This window comes from Passer domesticus, chromosome 3 (assembly GCF_036417665.1).
Source record: "Passer domesticus isolate bPasDom1 chromosome 3, bPasDom1.hap1, whole genome shotgun sequence".
NCBI lineage: Eukaryota > Metazoa > Chordata > Aves > Passeriformes > Passeridae > Passer > Passer domesticus.
In genome coordinates, this window is record NC_087476.1 from 98,011,227 (window position 1) to 98,023,733 (window position 12,507).

The 12,507-nt window shown below is 33.2% G+C and overlaps 1 protein-coding gene across 4 annotated transcripts in view; it reads right to left on the reverse strand.

Moving 5' to 3' along the window:
• Nucleotides 1-12,507, reverse strand: part of DNAH8 (dynein axonemal heavy chain 8) — a 115,550-nt gene that overhangs the window by 57,242 nt on the left and 45,801 nt on the right. For all 4 annotated transcript variants that reach the window (XM_064414558.1, XM_064414560.1, XM_064414559.1 and 1 more), the window contains exons 35-48: nucleotides 11,921-12,161; nucleotides 10,732-10,931; nucleotides 10,218-10,371; nucleotides 9,962-10,125; nucleotides 9,714-9,816; nucleotides 9,055-9,159; nucleotides 8,614-8,775; nucleotides 6,555-6,779; nucleotides 5,450-5,622; nucleotides 4,204-4,382; nucleotides 2,315-2,502; nucleotides 1,375-1,461; nucleotides 1,166-1,273; nucleotides 221-355 (exon numbers count right to left, since the gene is read on the reverse strand). In XM_064414558.1, coding sequence (XP_064270628.1) covers nucleotides 221-355; nucleotides 1,166-1,273; nucleotides 1,375-1,461; nucleotides 2,315-2,502; nucleotides 4,204-4,382; nucleotides 5,450-5,622; nucleotides 6,555-6,779; nucleotides 8,614-8,775; nucleotides 9,055-9,159; nucleotides 9,714-9,816; nucleotides 9,962-10,125; nucleotides 10,218-10,371; nucleotides 10,732-10,931; nucleotides 11,921-12,161 — 2,224 coding nt within the window. The remainder of the gene's footprint in view (nucleotides 1-220; nucleotides 356-1,165; nucleotides 1,274-1,374; nucleotides 1,462-2,314; nucleotides 2,503-4,203; nucleotides 4,383-5,449; nucleotides 5,623-6,554; nucleotides 6,780-8,613; nucleotides 8,776-9,054; nucleotides 9,160-9,713; nucleotides 9,817-9,961; nucleotides 10,126-10,217; nucleotides 10,372-10,731; nucleotides 10,932-11,920; nucleotides 12,162-12,507) is intronic.

The following is a 12,507-nucleotide window of genomic DNA, read 5'->3' on the forward strand; positions in this document are numbered from 1 at the left end:
AGGTAAGCCTTAATATTGATCTGTTTGAACCTTTGCATAATGAACACTCTTTAGAAGTCTAATAAACTCTCTATGCTGTTTAATGATAACATGAAGGTTATCATGTTTCATTTTTTAAAGAAAAGAACATTTGAGATTTTTTCTGATCTCACACAAAACCCATGAAATATCTATTAGGTTTGCCTCTACATGGTGCTAAAATATTAAATTAGATTCTTACCAGCTTGGAAAGATTCATATCTCTTAACCCTCTCATGACAATACTTAATTCGCCTTCGGTTGGCCTGGCTCTCTTTTGAGCTCCAAGTGTCCTCAGTACTGAAAGGATATTCCTCAGACCAAAGTCATAATGGACCTAGAGAGTGGAAGAAGGCTTATGTATCAGTCACAAGTTCTCTAGATTTATTTCATCAATATATCAAGCTCTACTTGCATATTTACTCATATGGTGCAGTTGTCCTGCCTGGAAAAGGTAGCTAAAATAGGAACTGTTGATGCTGTTTAGGAATTATTCTGTTCAAATAAATGAAGGATAACAAAGCTGTTTTCAGGAAGATGTGTGTGTGCTATAAGGTTTTTCTCTCCTAATTTAAATTTAATTGATTTAACCATTTATCATGCCAAACAGAAAAAAATTGTATAGCTCTGAGTAACAGAGCTATAAATTTTTTAGAGGGTTCTAAAAAACTGATAGTTCCATTCTAGACCACATCTTTTCAACTAAGGCATCTTAAAGCACAGACTTCAGATAAAGGCAGTGCTATGGGGACATGAACAACTTAAATCAAACTAGACATTTCTCCTGTGGTTTCCAGTTTCCAATTTCCAACTAATTAGCCTAGCTTTAGATAATTCTTAGAATAAAAATTATATGACTGGGATGGTTTTTGTCTGGCTGACATGTTTAGACAGAGAACCTCATGCACTTACAACTAACTAAAAAAGTATCATTTGTAACAAAAAAGGTGCATATACAACAACATATTAATGAATTAATATAATAATTTATTCAGAAATTTTATAGAGGCATTTTTTAAATTACATTTAAAGTACTTCAATATTTTGTAAAAGGCACAGAAGTGATGTTTCAGAAACAATTTGCATAACCCAAAAAGCAGGAGATTTTACTATGTAAATACAAAGAAAAAAGAATACACAACATTACCTGCTTAGTGAGCTGCTCCTCACAAAGTTTATAAAGAACAAAGAATTTCTTAGCCAAGACCACATTATCAATAAATCCATAACTTGCAAGTTTAACCCTTATAATTATCTGAAATACAAATATTTGTAGAAATTCCGTTAGGTTCTCCTGAAGACAGGTCAGCAAATTAAAATACATTTTTTTCCTTTCAGTTCAGTCAGGAATTATACCTGTCTATCTGGAACCATCATTGCAACAGTTCTAAACTGTACTTTGAGATTTTCTGGTAGTTCTTGACGTCCAGCATATCCAGGATTCTAAATAAGAAAACATAATGCATCATTATTATTTGCAATAGTCAAAATAGCTTCCTTTTCCTTTTTCAATAAAAATAAATGCACATATAAATACTTAGAGCAATGCGGAGTTAGAAATCTTGCCTATCGATTACTGTAATTTTAATCTCCCATAAAGTAATCTTGGATTGTCATCTGCCTTGGCATTAGGATACATACACTGTAAAATTTCCTGCCCATGAGATTACAGGATATAGTGCTATGAAGCCTCAAGAACCCTATGGCAACAAGACAGCATATTCTGAAAGTTAATATTACAGGAGATTGAAGAATTTTTACATATCCATGTAGGTACCCATTGGTCAAGACCTGTGGCCCTGGAAAACATCTTTCTTATATCTCCTTCTTTAAGTGAATGTTATTTTTCTCCCCCATCCCTACAGTATCTTTCTCATTAATACTGTTAAAGTACTAATACTATTAATACTATTAAACTACTAATACATTAATATTATTAAAACATTAATGAATTATTAATGCATTATTATTATCATTATTAAAGATATGGTAGTAAAGCATATTAGTGTTTCAGTCCTCTCAGTGAGCACAGAAAATTCTGCGAGTTTGGTCAAACTCTTTGTCTGCACAGTGAATAGCAATACAGCAATGAAGGGACATAATTAGGAACCCTTACCATAATATTAAAGTCAAAATGAAGGCATGCCATTCATGAATAAATGTATTATTTATGTATTGTGCACTTTATTCTAATTCTGTAGTGACATTATTTTATGAATAAAACCAGTTATTTCCATTGTGTCGCTTAACCTCTATGTATTATAGTTTGCCACTTTGAAATTATTACTACACTCACCATAGTTAGAAAAATTCCAAACTCTGGATTTAAATCCACACAGTCTCCATCAGAAAAAATGAACTGCTTTTTTTTTTCTTTTCTTGCTGTTAAAATAATATAGATTTGTTGCGCTGCTACTGACAAGACAGGTAACTCAATTCGATTGAATTCATCAAAACATCCCCAAGATCCAGACTGTGCAAGACCTAAAACAGGGAAAGAAAAAAATATTATCTCTTGTCCTTTATGCATATTTGAATATCTGAACTAAATTACTTTTCCTGCAAGTAATTAAATCATACTAGTTTTATTTATTGCCCTGTGGTCAAGATCTACCTTACTCCAATCCACCTGACTTTTTCCATATCTGTCTGAATTAATATTAGTTGATTTATACACAATTCTTAAAAGGGAATCAAAGTCTGAAAAAATATTTTGATATTTTGGGCATTTGGTAAATATTTTTTATAGATCATTCTGTGAATGTAGCCTTTTATTGTAGGGCACTAGTCAATTATTTGCAAAAAGCTGTACTCTTAGTCTAAAAAATTAAAAACAAGTGACTTAGAGCTACACAACATTAGTCCTAAATGTCACCAAAAAAGTCACTATTTTAATTTTACCACTTTAAGTCCCCACTAAACAAGTTTCTCATAATAGTACAGGATATTAACAACATTCAATGTATGGATATGTCTATGAAAGAAAGAAAGAAACCCAGAGAAAGAAAAATAAATGGAAAGAGAAATCTAGAAGTACTGTATTAATAACAAGAATATTTTTTGTACAAGATTATTTTCACAGTTGCCTAATTTCTGTTTGGAAAAGTAACATGTATGCAGTAGCACCTAAGAGAATTGTTTTTCCTTTCACAATGTTTCATAAGAAAGGTTCTAATAGCATTTTTCCCAAATGATATTAAAGTACCAGCAAGCCATGTTTTTCTTTCATGTATACTGAAAGCTTTCTATTTAATTGTGAATAATTTATGCAAGTCATTCAGGGTTTATTTGTGTTCACAGTTAAGACTAAATCACTTTAAAGACATTCTGTCATGGATTTTGTCACTCAAAGATTTTCTAAAATTTTAATGACTTTCAAATGGGCAATATGTGTATAAACCCACAGCTTTAGCCACTTCTATATCTCTTGTTTCCGAATCAAACAATACCATTACTCTGAAAAATGAGCTGACAGAAATCTCATGAAGTTCAAGTCCCTTACTTAGACCAGAATACCCCATGCAGCAGTACTAGCTCTGTGCTGACTGCATTGCAAAGCAGTTCTGCAGAAAACGACCTGCTGGTCCATTTCACAGCTAATTAAGCATGAATCTGAACTACGCCCTTGCAGCAAAGGAAGCCAGCTGCATACTGGGCAAGAGCGTGGCCAGCATGGTGAGGCATATCAGTGTTCACCTCTACTCAGCCCTTGTGAGGCAGCAGCTGGAGCACCATGCTCACTTTGGGGTTTCCCAGTAGGGGAGAGGCATTGGTACATCTGCCTGAGTGCACCCAGGGGTTGCTGTGATCGTCAGTGGCTGGAGGGAGGACATGACACAGTGGGAGAGGCTGACAGAACAGCATTTGTTGAGCCTGAAGAGAAAGCAAAGGGAAAAGCCTATTGCTGTTGACTGCTAGATAACAGGAAGCACTGAGAAATTAGTCAGGCTTCTTTCAGAGGTGCAGAGGAAGAAGAGAGGACAATGGACATGTGTTTCAATATGGAAGATTCCAAGCCAGAGGAAGTATAAAAAATGTGATGAGAATGATCAAAACACTTAAGCAGAGATGTTGCAGAACATTCAGCCCTGGAAAAACCCAACACAAATAAGGTACTGAGTGAGCACCCTGCACCTGCAAAATGACCTGAGGAAGCCTCCTCTATCCTACAGGAAGAAATCTTACCTTTGAAAATCCTGCCCAATCCTCTGAAGTCCATTTGATCAGAGCAGTTAAAGACTACTACATATTTTCCCAGAGCCTTTCCCATGTCTTTTGTTGTTTCTGTTTTACCAGTTCCAGCTGGTCCTGCTGGAGCTCCTCCCATGTTCATTCCCAAAGCTTGTGCTAAAGTTATATAGCACCTACAAATATAAATTGATGTTAATCTCTTACATTTTATTAAATTTATAAATGCATATACATAGAATACAGATCAAATTATGTAATAGATTTTACAGCCCCTATGCTGAAATGCTACTTCTTCATAAAGCAATCCCATGGATTGCAGTGCAAGAAATTCAGAAAGGTAAAAGGCACAAAATATAACACTTAAACACTACTTATAAAAGACAAAAATCAACAAATCAAACAAACAACAAAAGAAACAAGCCCTGGTGTTAACAAGCAAAAAAATCAATGCACATCCCATAAAGGTATTTCTCATTAACTTTTCTGGCAGCTATAAAGAGCACATTCTGCTGTTGCATTCTGCTGTGTCACTATATTTTGGAGCATACTAACCCGTATACATTTAATTATGCTACCTCTGACTAAATCCTCAAGTGTGAAAGAATAAGAATATATATGCGGCCCCTTCCCATTCTATGCGTAAGACATACAATTCTATGAAAAAAAGAACCCTAAGCTTTACCCCCTTTTTTTTTTAAGTCTTAAAAGGTATAGATTATGAACCTCAGTTATGACTTTCATTCGTGGCAAGGTATAGAAAAGTAATGCGAAAGGAATTAAGCAATGGGGTATCTCCACTGTCAAATCAACATAGTTTAGACACATTCTAAATGAAGTATTTCTGGTTTTAATCCAAAATTGAACAGAGTTTTATAACTAACTGGTTCCTCAATTTAGTTTGAATCACTGTAATTTATTCTGCCCAACTTGCACTGCAGGAACTTTCTTGCTTTATATATAATAAGGAGCTCCAAAGTGACAGGAAGGCTTTCTTTTTGCCATTCTACTTCAATCAATTTTAGGGTAGAGTTTAAAGGCAGTGATAAAGGAATTAGTAAGTGTACAGAGTAGCAAGACTCTATTTTACCTTTTCTAAAAGAGTACATTAAGCAAATGCACGAGAATGACAATGCTTTCAGCCCACACAGGACTTAACTCAGATTGTATCTCTTTAGAGATAAATATTAAATAAACACTATAGATATTAAAAGTAGTCCTTATCTATAATTGCTTTTCTAACCTGTCTGTAAGAGGTGTTATAACCAGACGATCAGTGCAACCCAGAAATTCATTTTGGTAAACAAAATCAACATCTGTAATTGCTACGATGACTTGATCATAATCCTCTTTATAGTAGAATCTAGACTGCTTTAACCACTCAAAATCAGTTGGTGTTTTGATGTTCATTTTCACCTTAAAAGAAAGTAAAAGTATGTGTTATAACCAAGCATCTTCACCTACCAACTGTGATAAAATGCTTATTTGTATGTGAATAATGAGTGATTACTCAGATTAAAGTTCCTGTGTAAGTAAACTTATATACAATAAGCATGATATAACATGTTCAGATGTATGCCAAACTGATATTAAAAAACCTCCTGACTGCTTTACCCAATCATCCCAACATCTGTGTTATCAAATAAATCTGAAACTGTTTGGTAGGGCAGTCAGCTTTCCAAATGAGAAATGCAAATAGCACGCTGCTAAATCCTCCAAACACATTGCAGCAAAGGGTGGGATGAGGAAAGGATGTGACTGAGGCAGAGAAGCAAATGCTGTATAAGCTAAACAGCCTCTGGAAATATGTGAGGGACAGTGCTGAAGGATGCCATTCCCCAAAGAATGAAGGAACGATAACAATTTAGCACAGTCCCAAAGTTCAAGTGTAAGACTGCAACTATCTGCTGATTTTAGTAAGTTGTTTGTTTGTTTCATTTCTATGTAGTCTCCTTAGGAACATGCAGCTGTGTGCCAACTGAGATTCTATAAAGTCATGAGGAAATGATGTTACAGTTACCCTCAGCAGTCCCAACTTCTTAAGCTATGTAATTAAGAGTAGTACAACTTTTTTCAAAGAAAGGAAATTGTTTTGTCTACCAAAAAAAAAAACTCTATAGGAAGACAGGTAAAATTTAAATATTCTAGGAAAAGTGTAAATATTTGGCAAAACTATTTAGTCAACAGAACTAATGTTATTTTATTTTAAGCAAAATTGTATTATTTTTACTGTGGTGAGATTATGGACATCTCTTACATATGCATACACATGTAACTGTAGCTACCACGTATAAGAAAGAGTATTATGATAGAAAATGCATTTAGTTGTCAGAAATCAAAATCTATACCAAGTCATCAAAAATATCACGCTGATGCACATGAATGGTAATAAGTGTTTCAAATTTCACTCTCTCAAACTTGGAAAGATCCTGTGTGGTCTGGCCAATCAATGTATTCAGAATATCCAGAAACCTAGCATTGGTTACATCCATGATTTTTTTGTCATCCTTAGCATTGCGTAGAGCTTCTTCTCCATCACGTGTCCACAATATTTGAATTCCCAGTAATCCAACCTAAAAATGTAATACATGAAAAATATACAAACTCATCACCTGTTGAACTCTAGCTGTGTTACAGAAGGCTTAGTTATAATAGGAATGATAAATTATGATGTAGACAGTTCCAAAATATCACTACATTCAACATGACTCTATCCCACCAGGTCACCTTGGCTGAATTAATTGGCTCTGCTGCACAACCTGCTAAGAAAGCATTTAAAATTTTACAAAAATTTGTCACGTACACTTAAACTTAGGACTAGTGTAATTTTCCCTTCTAATCCTTTAGAGGACTCCAGTAATACATGCCTAAACTGGCTGTGGGGTGAGATCTTCTGAAAATTTTCCATTGCCAATTTGTAACTAATTAAAGAATATTAAATTGCTGGGACTTTTCACTGAACTGATGGTTTGCCTTCTAACATTCTATAATGCCCAGAGTAAAGCCTAGAGCACATTGAACTACAAGTTATTTTGCTTCCACATAAATCTAAAGAGTTATAGGATGTTGTACATAAATTACTGTTTCAGATTGGTTTTGATTTACAACACCCACAACAAAAAATGACAGACAATCTCTGAATCCCTTTATTACCCACATTTTATATTCACAAAGCACCAAGCCCAAAAAATTTTAGCAATCATATCTTCCTACTTTTCTGGCTCCCTGTAACTGTGGTGAGTTCATGGTTACAAGTTTGTGTATTAGAAGATAGCCTCATGATTTTAAATGGTGACCTATCATAGGCAGTGTTTAAAAAAGATTAATTTTAGAATTATTTTATTCAAAGGAAAAAAAATTATTTAGAATTTTAGAATTATTTTATTCAAAGGAAAATAAAAAATAAATAACATTAATATTTGGATGTGACTATCATGCTATCTATAACTGCAGTTTCTGAGCCAGGAAAAAGGCAGTTTGAAGAAAACATTTAATTTGTCAGTATTTTGCCCAACTTCTTCTGTAACACAGCTTTTCTTTGTAAAAACTCCTTGGCCAAACCCTTCCAACACAAACAATTTTTTGAACGTTAGAACTCAGCAAGATGTGAGAAAAGATCTTTGCAGATGGTAGTAAAAACACATCAAAATCTCTGACATGAAACAAGACAGTCCTTATTTAAGGTAGGAAAAATTTTCAAATAAACACTGCTGAGACAATACCAAATTCCATAATAAATAGAGCTTTAGTATAATTCTATTAAATATTTAAATGTATTGATTTTTTAAAAAAATAGCAACATAATAGCTAGTTTTAATATCTGTAGAATTTTTATTAAAAATTACACCCAGCACTGTATCAGCCAGCAAATTACAGATTCAGAATTCATACAGAATGGGAAAAAGTTCAATAATTTTAAATGAAGTTTATGAATTATCAGTAAGATGGAGGAGTTTCTAGAATCTTTCAACATAGCCTTGTATTATGACTGCATTATCATAGTGACAAATATATGAACTATGAGGTAAATATTGTAAATTATGAGATAAATCATCATAATCATAGCTCTTACAATCTTAAATTATGAGATAAATCAATCTGCACATGCAATTTTATTTGCAGCTGAAAGGGATTAAAAATCCATTACAGAAAATATAAGCTCTACTTTATATTGTCCAAGAGAACTTAAAAAATCTAAATTTAAAGGAGATGGCAAAAAAAATATGATGCTATATACTGGATATCAAAATCAAAGTGATTTAGGATTACCTTCTACTGACCAGATCCTTCCCCTTGTTTTCTCTATGAAAGCTTCCCCATACAGGCAATCCCACGTGCTCCTTACCTTCCACCTGCCCCCAGATACAACCCAGACTGCAGACACACGTCCACAGCTCGTATTCTTACCTGTGCAGGGAATTGATTAAGAAAATTTAACAACTGATATCCTGGGTCACTAATTTGGTAAAATGCTGCCCTAATTATGCCATGCAATGACCTCTGCTGCATTTGCAATAAACTCTTCAACCAAATTTCTACTGGTCCTTTTGCAACCACTGGAGTGTCCAGCTGTAAAATGAATGAAAGTATAAAATAGAACATATTTACCAACATTCTGTTCAAGAATATGAGTTACTACACAGTTACTGAATTTCTATTCATGACAGCTACAGATTTTACTTCAATTCATATCCAAACAATTTATTTAATGAAGATATATTCTAGTCTTGTTAACAAAAAGCCTTGAAATATTTATTTGCAATTAATAGTAATTTACCTTAATACATATGTTCAGTAATTAAATTATTTATGTATTAATGTTTCTAGGAAAAAAAATCAGATAATTACTGAAATTTTTTCTCCTTCTCTTGATATGACTGCCAGTATGCGATCATAATCCTTTGGGTGAAACTCTACTTCATTTATGTTGTCAGATATGGAAGTCAGATGTGGCTGTAAGGATAATTCAGGAGTTATTAAATGTAAATATTTAGTATTAGCAAACAGAAAAAAACCCCCTCAAATAAAGTTATCCTGCAAAATTCATCTGAACCTACAGATGAATTTCTGACCCTCCATAGGTAGCAATTACAGAAATGTTTGTGTAGAATTTTATCTCTGTCTACTGTATTTTCACAGTTTGCAGAGATAATCCAGCAGAGATCAACTGGTTCATTTTAATTGACCCTCAGTAACACTCCAGACTAGCAGGAAGAATTTTGCAATATGCAAAGCAGGAAAGCTTCACAGGGTCCTTTTATTAGTTTAGTTGGGAAAGGAACCACCAGTAAATGACTTGATCAAGTCATGTTCTAGTGTTCTGAATTCTGAAGATTGTTTTGAATTAAAGGTATCCATTTCACATATTTTTAAAGAGTCAAGAGCAAGAAACCAAATTATTTTTCAATCAAACTTTATAAAAAGAATATGTCTGCACCCCATTTTATTAAATGCTCCTCTATAGTCTCTTTTTTTTTATAAGTAGAAAAAAATCATTACGTTTATACCTGAATTGTATGAGAATCACTTGCTTGTCCAAGAATTTCAACAAGAGCAGGATCAGAAATAAAAAAGAATCTTGGAAACAGCAGTCTTTTCTTCTCTAAATATCTTTAAAAATGAACAAGATTTTTATTAAACCATTTCAGGTTGTAATTTTTTCTATATAGGGGTGTAAGTAAGACTGAAATACAATTAATGCTTCATACAAATTATTTACAATATAGTAAAGCAGTAAAAATCAAACAATTCATACCCTGTAAGTGATTTCTGACATACTTCCAACTGTTCATGTAAATAAGGGAGAAGTTGCTCCATAGTATCATCTCCAACACAGCAGGCAACTACATTTGGGTTTTCATGAGCTCGCTGCATTATTTTTACCCATGATTTGTCAATATTCTGAAAACGCTTTGCTTCCTATACATAGAAAAACCAAAGCATAATCTGTTGAAAATTATTTCACAGAAAGCTTTCAGTACACAGTATTAGGCAAGCATTGTAAAGTTTACCTGGGGTAACTCTTTTGCAATATCTCCTGCTACAAAAACAGCTTCAAGGTAAATCCAGAGGTTCTGCACAACCAGCCATTCTTCAATTATGTGTGAAGAGTTGCTTAGTTTAGAAACCCAGTTCTGAATTTGCTTTTTAAATGCCGTATTGTATCTATAAGTGGAGAGGAGCATAAACTATTTAATTCTAAATAAAGCTATTATAAAATAAATACTTACAATGGTGAAAAATCCCCAAACCCATAACAAACTAGCTCTTGTTTCACTTAGAACAAGAACAACATTACAGAAAGATTTTAGCAGCTTGATTACATTCAAGTATATTGAGACAAAAGTTGTCTTAATTGAATATTCATTGAATTCTTTCTCATAAGGAGGTTTTTCATTAGGCCTTGTAATATTTTGTTTCATTATAAAATATTTAATTCAAATTTACTGCTAATTTAGTTCAATAATAGTAATGTTACTATTGCAGTGCACTTGTGAAAATACCATCATGAACAATGCCAAGTACCTATTGGACAGTAGAGAATCCAGAATCATTAAACTGTCCTCCATCATTATCATAATTTCTGCTGATTCAATTCCCTTTAGCAGTAACTCTCCTCTTGCTTTGAACTGTGAAAAGCTCAGATTTTGGGCTCCCCAGGTTTCAGCTACTTGATACAGTTTGGCTTCTATATCCTTTTCCTTCATAGCAGATATGCATATATCCTGCAAAGAAAGAACCCCTTTTTAGACTCTCCAGTCTTGTGAAATTAATTTCCTAATACTGCACATCCAACCATAGAATATTAAAAAATGCAGATATCACACTATGAATGTTACTCAAATTACTTGGACACCTGAAAAAATCACTTTTGGAAATGGATGGATATGTACTTTCTGTTGCTTCACATTTTGTTATTTCTGTGTAAAAAAGATTTTTGGATCATAACTTTTAGGCTGAGGAGAGATAGTGATTAGACTCATCACCAGATGAACTCTCTTACCACATTTCAGTTTATAGAATCACAGAATCTAAGAATAGTTTAAGTTGGAAAGGTCAAGTCCAACATTCTATTCAAATCAGAGCTTAATTAAAAATTAAGCAGATCACCTTGAAATGGTCCCATATAAATCAAGTATAGATATAATAAGTTTTTACATACGTATTTACCATATGAAAAATGGAAACTCCACTGAGTTTTCAGAAGTTATACTGGGTGGGTTTTTTTTTTTTAAGCTGTGTGCTTCAAAAGAAGGCAGAATAATGAAAAGATTACTTCTAATAATCTAAAAAATGTTTTAATATTAGATATTCTTAAGCATGAAGTCCTCATCTAAAATTTCTGATTTAACTACAAAACTATAAAGCAACAACAGAGGTAAAAAATTAGGTGACCATGACCATTTAAAGTTTCTCTGAGGATTTTTTCCTGCTTAAAAAGAGATAAGAAAATAATGAAAATAATGGGAGGAGGAATGTGAAGAGATTATCTAAAAACAAGGGTCTAGAGATTCCAGCTGCTACCTCTACATTTGCTCACATAGCTAAGAGCTTCTAAATAAAACACAGATTGTTTTAAACCAGTGTGGTCTGATTCAGTCAAGGACTGTAATGAAGTAATAATTTTAAAAGAGAGTAATCATTTCATAAGCAATCACATTATTTTTGCTGACAACAGAAAAGGAACAAGGAGGGGAAAGACATATGTACCTACCTCGATATCTTCTTTATTTTGAAGAATTGGTGCTTCCATGATGTTTCGAAGGCAAAAGGTCTCAGATTCTACATCAAATGGATGCCCTGTTGTTTCAGAAATACGATCCCAGTGTCTTTGCTTCATTGCTTTGTCAGACATCATTTCCAGCAAAGAACAACACTCAATAAAATCCTCAATTCTTTTCTTGAGATCTGAAAATGCTTGCCAGTGGTGGAGGCCTTTAGGTAGTCTACGACACCTGCAGTTAAATTAAAGTGATGCAGTAGTAAATGTCACTTCTGTCAAAAACAGAATTGTTTAAACAAGAGTTCAAACAAGGAGATATGAAATGGGTTGTAAAAATGTCAACATCTCCTGCATCAGCTAGACTACCTCTTTAGGAAAAACTAATACAAATGCCCTATTTAAAAATCACAATATTTAATAATCTCAAACACTGATATTTTCCTTGCAAATAAAGGAAATAAAAAATACTGTAGTTTCTGTTAAAACATATAATTATCAGAAGTGCTTTATTGGAAAAGAAAAATCAAAGAAAATATTAATTAAATTAGTTACATTTCACATATTAAATGATTGTACAA